This window comes from Bos grunniens, chromosome 16 (genome assembly GCF_055505025.1).
Source record: "Bos grunniens cultivar Pamir isolate PY7600 chromosome 16, Bosgru_T2T1.0, whole genome shotgun sequence".
Classification (NCBI taxonomy): Eukaryota; Metazoa; Chordata; class Mammalia; order Artiodactyla; family Bovidae; genus Bos; species Bos grunniens.
The window spans coordinates 42957749-42980844 of NC_141180.1; the positions used below are offsets into that span (position 1 = coordinate 42957749).

The 23096-nt window shown below is 38.0% G+C and overlaps 1 protein-coding gene across 16 annotated transcripts; it reads right to left on the reverse strand.

Annotated features, from left to right (window-relative positions):
- Nucleotides 1–242: 242 nt before the first annotated feature.
- On the reverse strand, nt 243–22871 carry GORAB (golgin, RAB6 interacting). 16 transcript variants are annotated; one of them, XM_086342647.1, is made up of 7 exons: nt 22721–22871; nt 16198–16289; nt 14574–14922; nt 13315–13531; nt 12290–12391; nt 9610–9750; nt 243–2002 (listed from the first exon to the last, which is right to left on the reverse strand). In XM_086342647.1, exons 5-7 carry the CDS (start codon nt 12343–12345, stop codon nt 1543–1545), a joined length of 657 nt encoding a protein of 218 aa, XP_086198773.1. In that variant the 5' UTR covers nt 12346–12391; nt 13315–13531; nt 14574–14922; nt 16198–16289; nt 22721–22871; the 3' UTR covers nt 243–1542. The 16 variants fall into 16 exon arrangements, with proteins under 16 accessions (XP_086198773.1, XP_086198772.1, XP_086198765.1 ...); XM_086342646.1 differs by having other exon boundaries at nt 14570–14922; XM_086342639.1 differs by having other exon boundaries at nt 243–2023; nt 14570–14922.
- Nucleotides 22872–23096: the final 225 nt, after the last annotated feature.

Sequence of the window (23096 nt, forward strand, 5' to 3'; positions counted from 1 at the left end):
AATCCCATGGAATAGGCCGCCAAGCTCCTCTGTCCAAGGAATTCTCCAGGCAAGAATACTGGAGCGGGTTGTCATCTCCTCCTCCAGGGGATCTTCCCAACCCAGGGACTGAACCCACATCTCTTGCGTCCCCAGTGTGGGCAGGTGGATTCTTTACTATTGAGCCACCTGGGAAGCCCCTACCACATGAACAAACAGGATGCATTATTGCCACAAAGTGCTTAAGAATACACACTCAAGTGTTTAAACTTGTCACATTATAAATGCATCAGAATCATTTATTCATTAGAAAAATAAGTGTTTTGAACAATGAAGCTTTCAGTTTTTATGTACGTAATTCATAAATAAAAAACAACTATCTAAGTGTTTCTGTTCAGAGAAGTCAGTAATGGAAAGCTATAAATTCAACTCAAATTACATAATATAAAAAGCTCACCTGCATTCCTAGAAGGTAGTATCTTTAAACAAACTCATTTTAAAATAGGATATCCCCAACTTTTTCAGAACTTATAATGGATACAATATTACATTTGTCTTTATCTTCTTTTATAATAGTTCTCTAAGCCTTAAAATGTAATATTTGTACTTTCAGAATTTCTGATAAATAGATCATAATTTCACGTGATAGTTACACATTCACATATAGTACAATGTAGTGGTCAAGTATTAGTGATGGTAATTAACAAATTATTGAAGTAATAAAAAAACCATCATTTTAACAATTTTAATGTTCCACGACAGGATAATTTATATCCAACATATAAAACACATACAGGTAACTTTAAGGAAAAAAATATATCAACTTTAAATAATCAAAAGTAGCAACAAGATTTTCTGTATTATTTTCAGCCTATAGAAGGGTTTTCACTGCCTAAATTTAAGCAATGTGCTGATTAGAAAAGAGACAATATAGTAATAGTACAATTATATATACCGTGGTATATTTATACATATCTATGTTTGTATGTGTGTACATGTATATCAACAGCAACTTAAGGTGTCTGGTTCTTTTTGTAAACTATAACTTCCAAGTTGTATTTTACACGAGTGAGATCTGAATAGATAATTCAACCTAGTACTTTTGAAGTTTTGTCTCTCATTCTCTTTTCCACGTTAGCTTTCGTGTCTCTTTATAGATTACATGAAATAGAACTCTCATTTCCAACATTTCTCCCAGGAGAAGTTAAATAAGTTCCAGTAGATACCGATTATCATTTTTCACTTTTACATTTCGGTATTCACCTGGTCTGCAAAAACAATTAACCATGTAGTTTTTCTTCCATCCTTTAAAATCACTTGTTTTCACCCAGTGATAAGGATACAATGGAAGACCTGGATTAAAATCAAGGTGAACTATGCCCACATATAAAAAACTATCATAATCTGAGATTTTTCTAGAACCTCCAAACATGTTATACTAAAACTAATGGATTTAAAAATTAATATTGTTTTGAAGGGGCATTTATCAGAGGTCATGGCATAATATACAACAGAAAGTCTACTGAATACCCTATTTAATTGTAAAGAACAAACACAGCCATTTCACGTGATAAGAGAAGCTGAAATGTCTTTTACAGCAGTTTCAACCTCTTGATTTGGCCGTTCTGGATCGAGAAGGGCAATGCTATTGGAGTTTTTCCCCTGTTCGTCTACCTTTGGGGAAGCAGCCTGGTCTTGAGGCTTTTTGTTCTCTTTAGCCAACTCTAGGGTCACGCTCTCTCCAGAAGGCTGAAATGACCTCTCTAAATGAACCACTTGTTTCCTTGCTTCTGCTTCTTGTTCACACAGCAGCCTCTCCACCTCCACCTCGAGCTCCAAAGTCTCCTCGTCAGCGTGCACATCCAGTTGTTGCATCAACTCCTCCAACTTCTTGGCCTTGCGGAGCTCGTTCTGCTGGATGATCGTACAAAGGTGTTCAGTGAGCTGCTCTTTAAGCTCAGTCTTGCGCTGCAGCTCTAGCTTTGCTGTCACATACTCTGCTTCAGCCCTGTCAAACCGCTTCCTGCAGGAGCAGATAGAAACACTGGTCTATTAGTCAGCTACTGAAGGAGACAGTCAGAGGGCTAGACATAGTAACTCCAACACCAGAAAAAATGATGTATGAAGAAAATATGGCTATTAATACTTTACAAACAGCTGTCTACATGTTAGACCAAGTAGGGTACTGCTGCTGAAACTTCCACAAAATGCACATCTGGACTCTCCTAACCTAAACACATTTTCCTGTGCCCATTTTCTCTTTCCAAGGCTGTGCGTGAATGAAACCGGGCTGAAAAGTTAATTCAGTGGCATGCTAGCTCCAGTAGGGGAAAGCCCTAATATGCAGTGTTTGTCAATTTCTGTAGTAAACCTATGATTACTACGGCCAGTTTCAAGCTACTGATGTGATATCCCTGAATGCAGAACTGGGAAGAGATACACAAACTCTCTTATGAAGCAGGGCAAGCCAGCTCTAGCATATAGCCAGTTAAATTTATGAGAGGTAAAACAGTGGATGGAGAAAGCAGAGAAATCTGTATCTCTTGACTCCATGGATTAGAAAAGGGAGAAACCTTTTGGTGGAGAAAGACATGGACAGTAGCACCTATTGCTTGGGAGAACCAAAAATGTCTCCAGATATTACCAAACGTCTCCTCAGGGGCAAAACTGCCCCCAGTTGAGAAGCCCCAGGTTGTTTTCACCCTGTCCACTCTGCAACAGACTACTGTGAGACTTTTACTAAGAAAAGTCAATTATTTTTACATATATAGAAACTCCATAGGTAGATATGCCAGTCTTACTTGATGCAGGGTAATTCTACTGAGGAGGTCAATTTACGATCTCCCTTTTTTTTAATTTGCCTTTCCATATAATGTGTCGCTTTTCTTTTTGTCTAGAAGAGGTTGATTCCTCCTACCAACTAATTATTCTATTTAGTTACTACCAACAGTTGTGAAGGCTATGCTGTCTTACCTGTTGACTGCCTTACCTTGAGTGCGTGCATGCTCAGTCGCTTCAGTCATGTCCAACTCTTTGCGATCCTATGGACTGTAGCCTGCCAGGCTCCTCAGTCCATGAGATTCTCCAGGCAAGAGTACTGGAGTGGGTTGCCATGCCCTCTTCCAGGGGATCCTTCTGACTCAGGGATCGAACCTGAGTCCCCTGCATTACAGGCGGATTCTTTACTGCTGAGCCACCAGGGAAGCCCTGCCTTACCTTACTCAATGTAATAGTAATTTCCAGTATGAGAGTTATGGCAAAAAAGAAATAGGTATGATCTCCTTATGCGAGAGTCTCTCGGAAGGAAATACAGTGAAAAATAAATAAATAAAAGGCCTTGCTTTTAGAGAATCCAGGGTTCAAAACCTACCTTTGCCATTTACAATGTGTGTACGTGTTTTGGCAAAAGCCTTTTCTGGATGTGATGAATAGATACTGAGTCATACTAGCTCAAGTACAGAGGGGGTTTTACTGCAGGATATAAGAGGCAATCTCACAGGCATGTCATCAGAATAAAGGGCTCTTCTCTTCAATGGTCAGAAACCAGAGTTTCTTTCCTTTAGGCTTTCCTATCATATTCACAGCCCAATATGGCCACCAGCTGTATGATATCAAATTCTCTTCAATCAAAGCCTCCATGTTCCAAAATTCCTTCTGGCTGGGTTGGCTTGGCTTGACTTATATCAGATTGAACAGAACCCTTAGTGCCTGGTCATGCTAAGCTCCTCAGTTCAGTTTATGGATTAAATGTTCTGGGGTTCCCATTTTTGTTATCAAGTGTGCCCCAGGCACATGTTGACATCATGAAAACAAAACACAGCCACGTTCCAGTGGAAGAGGCTGAAAAAAAGGCATGCAGTGACTAAAGATTCCAGTATGGTGAGCAGGGGTAGTTTCGTGAACTAAGTCTTGGTTTGTCTATAAAATGGTGATGATAGTAATACCTCATAGTAGTGTTAACTAAGCATTAAATAGAAAAAATAGGGCAAGTGTCTAGCCCAGTGCCTGGTAGGCATTCAAGAAACAGAACTTCCTCTTCAGAGCACCAGAATTAAACAGTACTGTTAGTATATCACTAAACATGTATCTGGGCTTCCCTGGTGGCTCAGATGGTAAAGAATTTGCCTACAATGCAGGAAACCTGGGTTTGATCCATGGGTGGGGAAGATTCCCTAGAGAAGGGCATGGCAACCCACTCCAGTATTCTTGCTTGAAGAATCCCATGGACAAAGGAGCCTGGCGGGCTACAGTCCATGGGATCATGACTGAGCAACTAAGCACACAAACAAATATTTACAATTAAACTTATGTACAATTTAAGAACTTAGGGTTTATATTTGAAAACTTTTACATAATGTTCATTTCTCACATCTAATTTTTTTTACTGTCATCTTGTAAATATAAGAATAAGAACGAGCTGTTTTTCAACTACCCTTATGTTAAAAGAATTGTTACAAAGGAGGGTATGCTGGGTATATGGATCCCTTATTCCCATATTTTATAATATCCTAGCTATGAATGTTCTTTCATCAAGCTTGAGAGCTGACAACATTCTCTAGAGGTATATGTATCTTGTCCCTCCCCTTGACTCAAGCCCTCCTTCTCTGCAAGTCTGTGGTCAGCCTCAGTCAAAGTCAAAGTCAGTCAGTAAAGATTTACCGACTAGGCTCATGAATGCTGAATTGAAATAAAATTTGCTAATCGGTCCCTAGTTTCCATTGATCTTTCACTCTGAATAAATCATTGAAGATTCAGCATTTTGTTTATTTATTTAAAGTCCTCTGGCCAGAAACATGCATATATATATATTTTTTTTTTTTTTTTTAACAGTGATTTATGTTCAAAAAATATTGATTAGTTTCACAAGCTGCACTACAAGTCTGGGGGTCAGGTGGATAATACCAAATCAGACTATGAAGACATACTTTGGAACAGAATAATAAGAGCATTATACATAATACAGTAAGACAAATTGAACTGGAAATGTAATTATAGAATCATTTTGTTATTTTAAAGGGATCTTGAATGATTTAATGAATGTTATTTAAAGGATTCTAGAAACTATCTCTTGGTTTCAGTATCCCTGAAAATTTTTTAAAACACCATTAACCCTTGGCATGCATTAGGTCCCGATGAAACTAAAAGTGTTCTTAGACCTTTTAGTTCTTTAGTTTCTTTTCTGAACAGTTCTAACTACTTGTAAGTATCAATATATCATAATGCTTATTCTTTCTTAGAAGTTTTCCAGAGAACAAAGAGAAAATTTACTTATAATATTTTGAAAAATAGACTATATTTTACAGTTACTTTATCAGTCCACTGGGCCCTTTTAGAAATCTAAGCTACATTATCGGATTGTTGAAATACAGTTTTTCCTGTTTTTTGAAACATTTGTCATTTCCTCACCCTAGGAATTACTTCCTCATTACTCATCTATTATTCCCATGTATGCTGAAAAATTAAAATAATAAGAAAATAGAGAATGATGGAATGACCTAAAAGGATGATACAATAATGAACTGCTTAGTTTCCTTACTATTTTGCCAAAGTATTACATCACCTTTTAATAAAGTATAAAATTAGACTGGAAACATCATACTTACAATCTGCTCTTAGCTTTCACTAAACACAAGTGAGGATTATTTTTCATTTTCTGCCCAGAAGAGCACAGAAAATTTACAGAGGAGACATTTGCAGTTATTGAACGTGAAAGTGTTAGTCACTTGGTTGTCCCACTGTTTGCAACCCCATGGGCTGTAACCCTCCAGGCTCCTCTGTCCATGGACTTCTCCAGGCAAGAATACTGGAGTGGGTAGCCATTCCCTTCTCCAGGGGATCTTCCTGATCCAGGGTTTGAACCTGGGTCTCCTGGATTGCAGGCAGATTCTTTACCATCTGAGCCACCAGGGAAGCCCATTTTGCAGTTATTAGACAAATCAAAAGATGCATGTTGTGGCAGGCTAAAAAATGACCCCCCAAAGATATTCGCTTCCTATTCCCAAGAATCTATGAACATTACCTCAAATGGCAAAAGATGTGACAAAGTTTAAGATATTAAGAAGAATTTATTTTGGATTATCCAGCTGGGTACTAAATGCAACTGCATGTTTCCTTTTGAGAAAGAGGCAGAGAAAGTTTTGAGAGAAAACAGGAGGAAGCAATGTGACCTTGGAGGCCCAGAACTGAGTAGTTCAGCCACAAGCCAAGGTATGTCTTCAGCCACAAGACACCAGAAGAGACAAGGACTATATTCTTCCCTAGAGTCTCTGACAGAATGGCAACCCTGCTAACATCTGATTTCAGACTTCTGGTTTCTAGAAGCACAAGAGAATAAATTTTCATTGTTTTAAGCCACTGACTTTTCCATAATTTGTTATGGCAGTCCTATCAGATCAATATGGCTTCCCTGGTAGCTCAGCGGTAAAAAATTCACCTGCAATGTGGGAGACCTGGATTTGATCCCTGGGTCAGGAAGGTCCCCTGGAGAAGGGAATGGCAACCCACTCCAGTATTTTTGCCTGGGGAATTCCATGGACAGAGGAGCCTGGTGGGCTACAGTCCTTGGGGCTGCCGAAGCGTCAGACACTACTGAGCAACTGAGAACATTTATATATGTGTGTGTGTGTGTGTGTGTGTGCATGTGTGGACATACACATGGCAGAGTCTATTAAACATGGAAGGCAAATAGCGAACATTGTTTTTCCTGGTATTTTGTTGTTCAGTTGCTCAGTTGTGTCCAACTCTTTGCGACCCCATGGACTGCAGCACACTAGGCCTCCCTGTCTTTCACCATCTCCTGGAATTTGCTCAAACTGAAGTTCATTGAATTGGTGATGCCATCCAACCATCTCATCTTCTGAGGTCACCTTCTCCTCCTGCCTTCAATCTTTCCCAGTATACTGAGGGTTAAAGAAAAGTTCTACAGGGAGCCACTCTCAGTTTTACAAGCTGGTCTGCGCAGCACAGGGCAGCACTGGAATCACAGCTGCGAACAGCAGCAGCCGTGACAACCCTCTCCAGCTGGCTCACTCCAAGTGTCATCTTCTCAGAGGTGTTCACCCTGACACTGCTCTACAGGAACCAGTTTTAAGGTGAATTCTGGCCTATTTGTATAGAAGAACCTTTTGTGGGCAGAACAACAGTATTTTTACTTAAACAAAGTCAAGGAAATCTCCCACAGAACCAATGAAGCAGACTACCCTGGGGATTACCTTCAGTAGAAGTCTAGACCATAATACCATTACCACCAATCTATAACTGCCTAACAACCACAGCTGTAAATTTAGAAAATGTTGTCTTAATCTTCTGCTTGACCCTAGTTCTAGGCTAAATACAACCCTGGTTCTAGGCTAAATTGTCTATGGCTCTCTTTGACTTAATTCAAGAGCTTATTTTTTTAAAAATAATGTCACACATACAATAAGGATATTCACAAACATCTATATCAGTGTTAGTACCATGACAAACTGTCATCTTTAGCTTGTTAAGAGATGCAACAATTTATCATGTAAAATCTTTTTACTATATAAAGTGTACAAAAATGTCATGAAAAAATATTCATATATTGGGATATTGTCTCCTTTAACCAGCAAGCCCACCTTCTTTGTGGTTCTCTGAAGGCTAAAACAATGGCATTTCTTATATAATGTTCACTGTACAAAGGCATCCTTCTCCAGCCCTCCCCTAGGACAGAATTAAAACATGATCAAATGATTTTTCTGTTGAGACATCCAGAATAATCAGAATTATTCATTTAAAGAGCTAAAAAGGCATAAAAACATTCCTCTGGCAAACTTGTTACAGAGGAAAAATGTGATAAAAATCTGGGCTTAGTCTAATCTTAATAAAATCTTGGTTACCTCCTTAATGACCTTATTAATAGAAATGGAACCACCAGTTATCAGCTACTGATGGCATTAATTTATGCAGTTAATTAATAAAAGCAACCCATTAGGTCTAATAGCATATGGTCAAACAACAATTACAAAAATCACAAGGACACCACAAACCTCTTTTTTAAACAATAAACAGTGAATTAAAAACCACAATCAAGCATTTCCGCTTTATTAAATTGTTATATAAACATTCTGATGCTGTGGTTTACTCTGGACTAATGAGGCATTCTGATTGATTTCTACTGTTACAGAGAAAGATGCAAAACTGAGTCATTAACACAGCATTCCCTTGTGAAAAAAGACAAACCAGGATGATTAAAGCGATGTTGAAAAGACTGAAAACCCTGAAATTGGACTTAATTTTTTTGCTCTTTTATCTGTTTAAAGTTCATGTAATTCTTTACATGTGTTTGTTTTGAGAACATGCAATGATGATTTTTTCTCTTAAAAAAAATGCCAGTCATTGAAACCAAGGAAACATGTGATAGCAAACCATTTTACACAGAGCATAATTGAAAAAGAGAAAAGAAAAAAACTTCAAGCTTTCAATACAGAGTGGTATTTTCCTTAAAATACTCAAAGGCTTTTAAAAAATAAACTAGATCTTTCTTTGATGAAAACTGAAATGAGAACTAGGCTAATCCTTAGACCATCTCAGATAATCAAAATTTCTTAAAGAAAGAGCACAGACTTGGTGTTAGAATAATATAGAGTTCTGGAGGAAGTCATTCAGACTTTTAAAGAGTCTCAAATGTTAAACAGCTGATGGCTTAGCAGGAAAGACCAAAATGTTAATAAATAAAGCAAGAAATCCTCTAACAGGGATATAACAAGGTTAATGTATAGGGCAGATTTAAGAGTTAATGAAGACTTCAAGAAGGAGATACTTTGATTAGACAGCATATTAAAAAGTGAAACATTACTTTGCCAACAAAGGTCCATAGAGTCAAAGCTATGGTTTTCCAGTAGTCATGTATGGATGTGAGAGTTGGACCAAAAAGAAAGCTGAGCACTGAAGAATTGATGCTTTTGAACTGTGGTGTTGGAGAAGACTCTTGAGAGTCCCTTGGACTGCAAGGAGAAAAAACCAGTCAGTTGTAAAGGAAGTTAGTCCTGAATATTCATTAGGAGGACTGATGCTGAAGCTGATGCTCCCATACTTTGGCCACCTGATACAAAGAGTTGACTCACTGGAAAAGACCCTGATGCTGGGACTGAAAGCAGGAGAAGGGGATGACAGAGGATGAAATGGTTGGATGGTATCACCAACTTGATGGACATGAGTTTGAGCAAGCTCCAGGAGTTGGACACAACTGAGTGACTGAACTGCCTGAAAACCGGAGTAGGTACAGCACCTAATACTATCGTTGTGAGGCTTAACGATGATATACATAAATGCCTCTGGCCCAGCTAACAATATACATTAACTAAATCAGACTCCTAACTCACTGAAGGAGAAGGCAATGGCACCCCACTCCAGTACTCTTGCCTGGAAAGTCCCATGGACAGAGGAGCCTGGTAGGCTGCAGTCCATGGGGTCGCTAAGAGTCAGACACAACTGAGCAACCTCACTTTCACTTTTCACTTTCATGTATTGGAGAAGGAAATGGCAACCTACTCCAGTGTTTTTGCCTGGAGAATCCCAGGGACGGGGGAGCCTGGTGGGCTGCCGTCTATGGGGTCACACAGAGTCGGACACGACTGAAGCAACTTGGCAGCAGCAGCAGCAACTCACCGAGCATATGAATAGTCGAGGCTGGCCTGATCAATCCGGTTCCTGAGGATTCCAATGTCAGCTGACACCATGTCATCTAAAGCCTGTAACTCCTTCTGGATCCTCTTCAGTTTCATGGTTTCTGCCTGGGTTCTTTTAGATCTATAAAATGAGGAACATGAGTGGAAAAATTACAACATTTTAAAATCACATGTCCACATACAACTGAAAAAACCAATCTACTGTATATACAATATGATTATAGTATACAATTTTAAAAACTAGAAAAAAACCAGAAAAACTGAAATAAAACTAATGCTAGTAATATTTTAGTATATCTCCAAAGCAGCATTTGCACTTTTTCCTCTTATGATTCCAAATTTTATTACTATATTGTTTTTAGACACAAAAGAAAAAGTAATACTTAAAAAATAACAATAAATCATTCACTCATAGGTCTATACTCATTCCCTAAGCACTAAAAGGATGTACCTGTATAGAGAACTGGATACATTAGAGTATTGAACACAGCTTTTCAAATTCTTTAAACTCTTCTTGCAAAGCCCATTTTCATTTCAATGGACACCGAGAAGAGATGCCAGCATTAAACATCATTTCTTTGTATGTCTGAGAATGTCTATGTGGTTTTAATTTTGAAGACCCATTTCTTCAAACTTTTATTGTTTTGACTCCTCTTCTGTAGGCAAAACTACAGGTCCTCAAAATTTTTTCCAGGGCTCAAAACCAAACACTCTATTTGCCTCCTTGTTTAAGGGCAACCTCAGCCCTCTCATCACTCCCAAGTACATCATCTACCTCAGAAACAATAAACAAATACAAAGCCAACCTTTAATCACGATTTTACTTGTTTCAAAATGTCATACACATTCTCAAAGGAAAATAAAACTCTCAACAAAACCACCATACTGTGACTTGATTTCTACTCCATTATGCATTTACTCTTGTTTACTGTCTACAGAAGTTAACCAAGTGATTTTTTTATTTCAAATATTAATGATTCAGGCTTCCCAGGTGGCTCAGTGGTAAAGAACCTGTCTGCCAAACAGGAGAGGCAACAGACACAGGTTTGATCCCTGGGTTGGGAAGATCCCCTGGAGAAGGAAATGGCAATCCACTCCAGCATTCATGCCTGGGAAATCTCAGGAACATAGGAGCCTGGTGGGCTACAGGCCATGGGGTCACAGAGTGGGATACAACTGAGCACACGTGCTTTAATAACCCACTGTCCGTTTATTAATAATCTAACCAGGCTGCATTTCCTTACATGTCTGTCTATAGCAGTGCTGTCTTAAATCAAAATCATATAAAGAAAAACAAGTACTGAGCCTGTAAATCTTTTTGTAAAATCTCCAGTAAACAGCCTCCCTAACCTCTTCCAAATTGAAGACTACTAAAATGCATTTCAATAATCACACTGTTTCCTTCTTGAAATGTAAGTCAAGTTGAAATTTTCTATGCTTCATGAAAGATCAAGATGTACAGTAAGAGAAAAAAAAATCATTAGTTTTAAATACATATATCCCTTTGGCAGATAAAATCCTGAATTACTCTGATACCTACTTACCGTTCTCTCCAGCCCTATGCCTTCCTCTCCCCCTGACACATACCCTAGCTTTAATGAGAAACAGTTCTGCTAGACTTTTCTGGAGATCTAAAAAAAAAAAAATGCCACTGAATACTTGTTGGCATTTAGTTCTCACTATTCTCAAACACTACTTTATTGACTGAGCTTGGTTTCCTAAGGCCACAGCATACCAGAAACTACAAACTAAAAGGGAAGAGTGGGTAAGGGATGGGAAAGCGGCTCAAACGGGACTGATGCTGTTCCAGGCCTGTGCAAGGCAGCAAGGGAAAAGGGACTGCTGACAAACTGGTTCTGAAGGGGAGAGAAAAGCAGAATCACACGCAATATAAAACAGCGCTCTTAAGGGTGACCTAGAGTCATGGATAAAGTTAAGTTATATCATGTATCTTTTATCAGTGGGGGCAGGATAAAATTTTAAGAAAAATGGCCATAAAAAATACAATTAAGATTTGTGGGAGTATAAGTCACTTACTCGGAATAATCTTATTCCTCTACATGTCAGATGATTAAGGCTTAGGTCAAAATTAAAACCTGCATTTGTTGCTAACTTACTTATGAAGAAAGAAAGTGAAAGTGTTAGTTGCTCAGTCATGTCCGACTCTTTGCGACCCAATGGACTATTGCCTGCCAGACTCCTCTGTCCATGTGAATTCTCCAGACAAGATTACTGGAGTGGGTTGTCATTCCCTTCTCCAGGGGATCTTCCCAACCCAGGAATCAAACCCAGGTCTCCTACACTGCAAACAGATTCTTCACCATCTGAGCCACCAGGGAAGCCCAATTTACTTATATCGACAGCTATTTACTGCTCCCTTATGAGTATGTAGTTGGTTAAAACTAAAAAACACTGATGATGATCTTAAGTTTTAACTGCATCTATATTCATAAATACATTATAATCTATGCTCTAAAAGCCTTAATAAATTAAGACTGGAATCTCTGTATCACTTGTAAAGCATAATTTGTTTAATAGGTCTTAAAAGTAATGACTGTAGAGAAAATGTCATTTATTAGAACAGACATAGGAAAATAAATACAGAACAGACAAAACTGATTACAGGTTACAAACAACCTCTCCTGGTTCAGGTGCCTCACCTTTCTGCAATAGCTTTAGCCAAAAGAGCTTTCTTACGTTTATTTTTCTCTTCCATTAGCCGCTGTTCTTGCTGGAGGACTTCCCAACGAGACTTTTCTTGCCTTGGGAGCAAATGTACAAAAATGAGCTTTTTGTACTTTTCCACACCTTGCCAGTCTCAGTTTCTAAGTATAAAATTCAATCAACCAGATTTTATATATATATATATTTTTCTCCCCCAAAAAAAGTTCTCTTAAAAGGAAGCCATCTGCAGTTCATTATTTTGTTCTAATAGGAACAAAGACTATAATTTGATGTAAAGGCTTAGATAAATTGGCCCTTTGAAATCCACTATACGTATATAAGCTGGAAACCCACAAACTTGAAGCCAGAGTACTATGGCATTTTTTAGGAGTACAAAGAAACTCGTTTAAGTTAATCATGTATTATATGCAAAATAGATAGCAAAATAAATTGTCCTATAGCTAATGTCAAATCTTTTAAGAGTTTTCTATAACAAACAATAACCAATGTTTATTTCATACATTTTTCTTTCAATTTGTTCACTTCTTTCTAGCTCTCGTTTTTAAAGAATGAAACACTACGAAATAAGACTTGAATGCTGGGCTCAAAAAAAACTCCAAAGATCTACAAACATGAATTGTCTTCCAATCTATCCAATTCTGAAATACATTAAAATTTTCTGTAAATTCACATACTTAATGTCAATGCAAATTAAACAAGGTAATGATAAAGCCTTCTGTCCCTATTACTGTCATTTCTCATAGCCATTGTATCAAAAATCTCCCTTCTGAGACCTAGTGACTGCTTGCAAAATTATCCTTTTGTCTTTATTCCTACAATCTCCACCTTAGGGCTGCCATTGGTCCTTGCTCATTTTTACTGTTTGCAGGCTTCTCCTCCCCAGATCTTAGTTGCAGCTCAAACCAGTACACTCTGTCAAATGATCCGCAGTACTGACACCTGGATGTTCTTGGTTAGTTTTATCAGAGCATCATCTCCCCTTTGGGGTCAAGGAACTCACTAGATAGGCATCTTCAGCTTCCAAGCCCTTCTTCATACTTCTTTAATTCTCTACAATTTTCTGGGCTATCGTGTGCCTCTTTCAGAAAAGTGAGATGTCATCTCTGAACATTCTCTAATATATAGCTTTCCTTTTCCTCTCTTATAGCCTCAGAATTTCTCCTTTTCAACAACCATTCCCGAGATGACATTTCTTCTATGAAAATTTTCTCAAGTACCTAAAATGATAATAATAATTTTCCTAATGACATTCAATCTCAATTTTCCAATTTAAACCACCCCCCGCAACTTGTTTCAGAACTATGAGAGTAGATTATATTTAAAACATTAAATGTAGGCACATTTAATTTTGGTTTCATAATTCATATGGCTTTATATCTCTTGTCAAAATGATTTCTTGGCTGTAAACCCTGGTGGGCAGGAAACACTTTAAACTTAGTAGAGAATCTGGATCAGCAGAGATTAGAAAAAGAGCCGAGATTAGATAAAACATACAACACTTTGAAAAAGAGTGACTCAGAAAATGGAAAACAGAAACAGAGACTATTCTTTCTTCCCTGTGAGTGATAAATCAGGAGAAACAAAGAAGGGCTATTCATACATAAGTTATATAATAGAAAAAAACTGATTATAAGAATTCACAAGTCACAGAATGGCAATCACCACAAGAATGTGGCTAAACTAAATTCAGGAAGTGGTTTCTAATACCAATACAACAAATAAAGAAATCTAATGACTAATTATTTAATTTGTCCTCTCAATTCCCTATACTCTTTCCTTTGATCTTCATGTCTCTGCACAAGCACCCTTTTCTGGGTAAGTGAAGATGGTATCCGAAAGTTCAAAGAATGGGTTCAATCTGGGGAGGAGTATCATACATATAAGAACTGGTTCTGGTGAGGGTAAAGGGCACAGACTTTGGATCCAGAGACTTGCATGTGAACCCCAACTCTATTACTTATTAGCAGGGTATTCACTTTGGGAATACAGTATCTTTTCTAAGATATCGCATCTGTAAAGTGAAAACAATGAACATGCATCCTAAGACTGTTGAGAAGACTAAATAACATAAAACATACAAAATGCTTAACACTGGTACTTATATTTAGGTCATAGCTATTTTTCAACAGTTTATTCATCACATTTCTAGGTTAGACTATCAAACAAACAAAATATTAAAACTGTAGTTCTTCAAAGTTCAATGGGGAAAAAAAAAAGTAAAATGGAAAGAAAGTCTCATGGATATATAGACTTACTAACAATTCCACTTTCTTTTTTTCCAATTGGCAATCTGCTTTTAGAGGCAGAACCTCAGCATTTTTGTGAACTTCATGGGAATTCTTAAGTCCCAGTTCCTTTTGTTGACTTTCAGTACCCTGTGGTTTTCCATCACCAACAGGAGAGGTGAGTGTAAGGGGAGTAGGAGGAGAAGAATATGGTCTCTGAGTATTAAATCTTTGTTTTGGTGCAGAAAGCAGCTGCTCTGGAGGTAATGAGGTTGACCCATCTTGAAGTCCAAATTTTTGACTTTGCTCTTGAAGGGCTCTTTCTCGCTGAAGTTGTTGTCGACTTTTCTTCCCAGGGAGACGCCGCTGTGGTTCAAACGGATCTATACATAAAAAAAAGAACAGAGAAAAATTCCTTTGTGTGAGCAGCAAATAATTATAACTTCTCTAAGAAAATAAAGCATTAACATTAAACTCTAGTAATTCTGCAGGGTTTTTCTTCCCTTGTCTTCCTTAAAATTCCAGGGGAAAACCTGCCATCTTCCTGCAGAATTTGACAGTTCTCTGATCATACTGCTAATATTTAACAAAAACTATCCTACTTCTCAATTAATCTTTAAGGAAGTCCATTTCTTTGTGAGTTAGGCCTTAGAATACAAAGCAAGGTTTCATCCTGATTTGCTGTCAGAAGAATCTAGTATGACCGAAGTTGGCAGACAAATGAATTCACTGATATGTCTTAAGTTTGATTGATGGTTCTGTCTGTACTTCTGAAATAAAATGGTGGCTTTTTTCAAATGGGCTTCACCTTTCTTAAATTTTAACAGATCTTAGGGTAATTTGATACATAGGTAGACACAATACACAAAGTATTACCGAATGAAGTCTTTTAATTTTAGGGATGCTAGTTAATCCTAAATTGTTTCCTTTCATCTTCCAAACAGCCTGGGCCTACGTTCCCCAAAGTGCAGTTAGCCTTTAATCAATGTATGCAAGCTAATTTTAATAGCAGCCTGAGCAAAGCAATAGAGGAAGACAAAATAATCGGGAGAAGTCTTTTTAAAAAAGTATTATGAATTAAATGATAAGAAAGTAATTAAATGTACTTTTTGGACTGTCCATACCAGTATTAACCTTGTAGGTCAGACAATTGAAGACTCTGACTCACATTCACACTATACTTAAGATCAATAAGTGATATATTCCAATAAGTGCCCAAGAAATGAAACTGATAAGTTTTTGTAAATGAACTAAATGGGGTTTGTAAAACCTAATAATGACCTCTGAAACAACATAAGCTTATTATTACATTTCCCAAAGGAGAGTTAAAGCTTGAGAGTCAAATTTCCATTGTTGCTTTTCTCCAACTCAGTAACCTTAGGCAAGTCAACTGATTATTAATATTCTACACCTCAGTTTCTTCATCTGTCAAACTGGTTGAAAATTTACTTGCTTTACTTAACTCAAGGAGTTGATGTAAGAATTAAATGAAATATGGGAAGAAAATATTTTCAAAAGACATATAATCAAAAGTAAAATGTTATTGCTATTGACTTTAGCCAGAATCACAAGTAGTGTACTATATCTTGCAACAGAAACCTATTCTAGGCTACTGATCTTTATTCACACCATCAGAAAATGTCATTGAGCCTGCTTACCTTTCAGTTATACTTGTTAGTTGAATTATTAATATCTCTCTGAAAGTCAGTAATGCAGCTTCCATTTTATTTTGCATTTTCACAGAACCTACCTATGAGATTAAAAATGCTAATTTTTAAACTCCCAAACAACAAATCAGGTCACTTAACAATTAAACAAATGACAAAAAAAACCTTTTGGAACTAGTAAGTCATTATAGCAAGGTTGCAGAATATAAGATTAATATACAAAAACCAATGACTTTCATAGCAGCAATGAACAAGTGGAATTTGATATAAAAAACCACAGTTACATTTATGTTAGCATTCAAAAAAAAGAATTACTTAGATATAAATCTAACAAAATATGTACAAGATCTAAGAGGAAAACTACAAAATTCAAATGAAATCATGGAACTAAACAAATGGAGAGATATTCCATATTCATGAATAAGAAGATTCAACATTGTCAAGATGTCAATCAGTTCATCCTAAACTCATCTATAGATTCAGAGCAATACGAATTAAAATCCCAGCAAGTTATTTTGTGGATACTAACAAACTGATTCTCAAGTTTATACAGAGAGGCAAAAGATCCAGAATAACCAATAAAATATTGAAGAACAAAGTTGCACTGGCACTACTTGACTTTAACACTTACTATAAAACTATAGTAATCATGACAGTGGGAATTAGCAGAAGAATAGAATAAAGATCAATGGAACAGAATAGAGAGCCCAGCAATAGGCCTATTTTAATACAGTCAACTGATCTTTGACAAGGGTGCAAAGGCAATACAATAGAACAAAAATATTCAACAAATGGCACAAAAATACATCTAGACTTATACCTTTCACTCAAAATGGATCATAGACCTAATGCAAAACTCAACTATAAAACTCCTAAAAGACAACACAGGAGAAAATCTAGAGATGTCAGGTGTAGCAGTGAATTTCAGATATAATACCAAAAGAGATAACTGATAAACTATACTTGATGAAAATTAAAAACTTCTGCTCTGTGGAAGACAATGTCAAAGGAAGAGAAGACAAGCCACAAACTGGAAGAAAACATTTGCAACTGACACATCTAATAAAAGACTGCTATCTAAAATATACACAGAATTCCTGAAATTCAACAATAAGAAAACAACCTCATTAAAAAATGGGTCAGAAACTTTAACAGATACCTTGTCACCAAAGAAGATATACACATAACAACTATGCATATGAAAAGAATCTAAACCATATACCACAGGGAAATGCAGATTAAAATGAGATACCACTACACAAATAGCAAATGGCAAATAGATGGGGATCCAATGGAAACAATGAGACTTCATTTTCTTGAGCTCCAAAATCACTGCACATGGTGACTGCAGCCATGAAATTAAAAGATGCTTGCTCTTTGGAAGAAAAGTTATGACCAACCTAGATAGCATATTAAAAAGCAGAGACATTACTTTGCCAACAAAGCTCCATCTAGTTAAAGCTATGGTTTTTCCAGTGGTCATGTACGGATGTGAGAGTTGGACTATAAAGAAAGCTGAGCGCCGAAGAATTGATGCTTTTGAACTGTGGTGTTGGAGAAGACTCTTGAGAGTCCCTTGGACTGCAAGGAGATCCAACCAGTCCATTCTAAAGGAGATCAGTCCTGAATATTCATTGGAAGGACTGATGCTGAAGCTGATACTCCAATACTCTGGCCACCTGGTGTGAGGAACTGACTCATTTGAAAAGACTCTGATGCTGGGAAAGATTAAAGGCAGGAGAAGGGGATGACAGAGGGTGAGATGGTTGGATGGCATCACTGACTCAATGGACATGCATTTAAGTAAACTCTGGGAGATGGTGATGGACAGGGAAGCCTGGCATGCTGCAGTTCATGGGGTCACAAAGAATCGGACACGACTGAGAGACTTAACTGAACTGAACCACTACACAACCATTAAAATGGCCAAAAATCTGTAACACAGAGAACATTAAATGTGGGTGAGGATGTGGAGCAACCTGAACTCTTTCATTGTTGGTGGGAATGCAAAATGGTAGTCACTTTGTAAGACGGTTTGGTGGTTTCTCATAGAACTAAACATTTCTTAACATATGATTTAGCAATTGTGTTCTTTGGTATTTTTAATGAGATAAAAACTCATCCGCACAAAAACCTGAACACGGACGTTTATAGAAGCCTAATTCATAACTGCCAAAACCTGGAATCAACCAAGATGTCCTTCAGTAGGTGAATGGATAAACTGTGGTACATACAGACCAATGGAATATTATTCAAAGCTAAAAATAAAAGATATCAGCTATCAAGCCACACAGAGCATGGGGGAACCTTAACTGCATACTACTAAGAGAGAGAAAACAATCTGAAAAGGCTATATACTGTATGATTCCAACTATATGACATTTTGGAAAAGGTAAAACTACGCAGACAGTAAAAGGATCAGTAACTGCTAAGGTTTAAGGAGAGAAGAGAATGAACAGGCAGAGAAAAGAGGATGTTTAGGGCAGTGAAAATACTCTGTATACTATAATGACAGATACATGACATCATGCATTTGTCCAAACTTGTGGAATGTGTAACACCAAGACTGAACCCTAATGTAAACTACAGACTCGGGTGACTATGATGGGTCAATGAAAGTTATAACAAATATGTCAGTCTGGCGGAAGACGTTGATACTGGGGATGGCTATGTACCTGCTGGGGCAGGGACTATCTGGGAAACCTCTGTATCTACCTGTCAATTTTGCCATCAACCTAAAACTGCTCTTAAAAAATTCAGTCTTTAGGAAGAATTAGGGGGAAAAAAATAGGAACATACTCTTTTGCATACTTTTTGGGGGGGCTGCAAGTACCAAGGAGGCTGTGGCCAACTGGGAGCACACGTATAGTTTAAAGGGGACAATCCATTAGCCACCTCTAACCGACACCGTGGACTATACAGTCCATGGAATTCTCCAAGCCAGAATACTGGAGTGGGTAGCCTTTCCCTTCTCCAGCTCTTCCCAACCCAGGGATCAAACCCAGGTCTCCCGCATTGCAGGCAGATTAATTACGAGCTGAGCCACCAGGGAAGCCCTTAAATATGGCAGCTGTCACTAAAAAATTTAGGTCCATGTTACCAGACATTTGGATTTTTCACTAGAAAAATTCAGATTTTTATGTAAAATATAGAGAACTGTATCAATCAAGAAAATCTAGGTTATGCTATAGGGGCAAAGAACCCTGGAAACTTTATGGTTTTAAACAACAAAGGTTTATTTCTTATTAACGCCACGTGCCAACTGAAGGCCAGCAGGGGCTTCCTGCTGATCAGCCTCTCAGGGCTCCAGGCTGACTATCCAGTCAGAGTTTGCTAGCCCCCAGGGCAGGTGAGAAAAGAGCTTAGGGAGGACTTGGTTTAGCAATTAATTGCTCTGACCCAGGAGTGACATAACACTTACGCTTACAATTCAATGCTGAACTAGCACTAGGTCTAATACAAAAACAAGGGCAACAGGAATATACTGGGAAGAGAAGTGAACCAGAAATAATTTCCCCGGTATTAATTTAAAAGAAGTTTTAAGATTAGATAATCCAAAAAGGGGGGAGGGGTCGAAAAAATGAACATTTTTGGCTTAAATCAAGCCAGTGGGCTGAGTTTGTGATCTTTGCTATACATCCTTTAATCAAGCCCTGCTTTCCCCACCCAAGATAATCATCATTTGAATCATATGTTGATCATTCCCTTCCTTTCCTTTTTATGTCATACTGTGTCTACAAATACTTCTTTTAAATGTTATATTATTTAGTTATTTTAACTTTACATAAAGGGTGTCATGCAGGATATAATCTTAACTTAATACGATATTGCCATTATTCATCCATGTTGTTCATGTCGCTGTAGCCATTTAATTTTAATGCTGTATAATACTCTATTGAGAATATTCTCTAAGAGTCTATTGATCTTCTACTGATGGAAGCATTTATTGCCAATGCTCACTTCACAATCTTCTCCCGCTATAGTGATAATGAACTATAACAGCACCAAATCATGGTGTGTAGTGGCTATATGGAACAATCACCTCTTAGCCCATGTTAGACATGAAACTAGAGTGAAAAATAACCTTTACTATTTCAAACAACTGATATTTCAGGGCTATATGTTACTGCAGCTTAACCTGGCTTAACCTGACTTCACTATTATCAATAGTTTTGAAACTGCATTTGCCCCTTCTTGATCATATTCCCTTGCCTTCCCACCATCCCAAATTTTGTGTTTTATTCTTTTAATTTTTTAATATATTTCCTATATTCCTAAATGAATATACCTGCTTTGTATGATTTTGAGCTTCTACTAATGGTAGCAGACTGTATATATTCTTCTGCAATTTGCTCTTTTCACATGTTAAGTCGATGAAATTTATATATGCTAATACACGCAGCTTGTAGTTCAATTCCCACTAGCTGTATAGTAGCCCAGTGGATGATTATACCACAATTTATTTATCCGTTCCCTTGTTAATGAACACTAGGTTGCTTATAGCTTTTTAATATTATAAACAATATATACAAGAGTATGAGGAACATTTTTGACTTTCCCAGATGCCCTATGGGCTTCTCTAGACTATTGCTGTCTTTATTTTTGCTGGCAACCAACTCTATCTTCATAGATTATTTAAATACATTTTTAAGGCTGGAGAACAGCTGGAAGGAGCATTAAAATAAAAGATTCAGCTCTTTTAGTTTTATAAATGAGAAATCCAAGACAAAAAGATTTAGAGGCAGAGCTGTGAGATCTACTATTTTCAATCACTGTGGTTGGCTGAGTATACAAAATGTTGAAATGTTTTCTTAAGATAGTCAAAGACTAGCTGTTGTCTATGTTCTAACATCTCAGTAAATGATAGGTCGTAAAGTTAAGGTCCTTCATCCCCTCTCTATCCCAAATTATGGAGATATTTAGAAATGTACTTTCAAATAATAAATCCAATGTCAATTCGGAGAAGGCAATGGCAACCCACTCCAGTACTCTTGCCTGGAGAATCCCAGGGATGGGGGAGCCTGGTGGGCTGCCATCTATGGGGTAGCACGGAGTCGGACACAACTGAAGTGACTTAGCAGCAGCAGTGTTCAATTTAGCATTAAGTCTTCCTTCCCTGGGCAAACTCCCCTCTACTAACACACAATCTCTCTGAAATACTGCCAAGCTCCATCCAACCACCAGCAGAGTAACATTTCTGTTAATTCTATAGCAAGCTCTGGTACAACATCTACTATTACATTATATTATAGTTTGTCTCCTCAGCAGACTATAAGCTCTTTGAAGGCAGGGATGAAACTCTGATTATATCAGCATCCCTAATGCAGAGGCTGCCTCCCTTAACTTTGGGTCAGATCAGAGGCAGGGTACTAGTACCAGGAATGTCAGTTAATTACAAACTTTAGTGTAACTTTTATGATTCAGCTTTTAAAGGTCTCTGGATCAGTCAAAATTTTCCCGATCCGTATAATCTACACTGCTATCACATTACAAATTTACTTCCTTTTCCACTCCTCAGGCCTAGATTATCTTCACCACCATACTAAAAACAAACAAGCTGACCTGAGCAACATCCAGCTTTTTCTCACACACTCTAATAAAAGGAATAGAAGGGATTATTAATTTTCCCCCAGAATGTGTAAGTTATGGGACCAAGAATGGTGTAACTCACAGAAGTACCATGTACTAGCAAGATCACTATATACAACTTTATAAAATTTCAATCACAAAGCACAGGTTATATTACAAGTTTCTCACCAAATATCAGCAAACCTAATTCCCTCATTAAAAAATAACAAAACAGTGAAAGTCCATTTAGTGATTACACTATAAAGATGGAGAAGCAAGCACAAAAATTTAGCTTACACTGAAGTCAGTAGATATGCATGTCTATAGATTGATAGGTAGATAGATAGCTATACATTTCACACCTAATCTCTCAAAGACCCTTTTGGTTTGCTGACTCTCAAGAGTTGGAAGGAACTGCAAAAATCATCTGGCAACCAGAAGTGAATGCGAGACTCCAGATGTATCATGACAAACTGAAACTTTCTGCATTTATTCAGATCCCTGTGCTTCCTTTTCCCAATCACAGTCTGCTTCTATAAATACACCACAATTTAACTCTAATACGATGTGTGCCCCTCCTTCCTTTACTCTGACCCCAACCCTCCAACCACTGATCTGTGCAGCAAGCTTCCTACAGGTCACTTCCTCTCCCAAGTCCCATTTCTTTCCCAGGAAAAAGTCAAATCCCTGAAATAGATGCCTTAACTCTCTTTTTAAAAAGTAGATCTCAGTCTCGTGGGTCTGCCACACACCCCCACCGCCACCTCAGCCGTGGTTCCAAGTGCATCCAGCTCCCGAGCCCCCCTCAATCCTGTCCTCCTACTTACAGCTCCCTGTCCCTAACACAGGTAACCCTTTTCCCCGCCCCCTTTCGCTCAAAAACTGCAGCCCCGCCCCTTTCCTTAACAGATCGAAGAATTAAAGCTCTGTAGACCCGTCCCTTTACCTTTAGTCTGCTTTAGTCGCCTCAGCTCCTCCTCAGAGAAGCCGGCCCAACCCTGCGCCATCCGCCTTGGCTTGCCAGCACGCCTAGTACCCCAAACCTCTGAGCCCCGACTGCCAACACGACTACCCAGGCACATCCGGGTTCTTCCCCTGCCGCGGCGGACCAACCAATCAGCGCATCGAACTCTGGACGCAAGGCCCCCTTCTCCCTTGCAGCAGGACCCGGATCTCTTTCAGGTTGTCTCCGGCAGTGCCTGATAAAGTGCATAAGGAAATCTTGGTTTCGCAGACATTCGTTCCCCTTGACCTGGCTTTTCTCTTTCTCCCTGTCTCCTGTGCTTGTTGGATTATCGGTTCAAGAGGAAAAAGAGGAAATA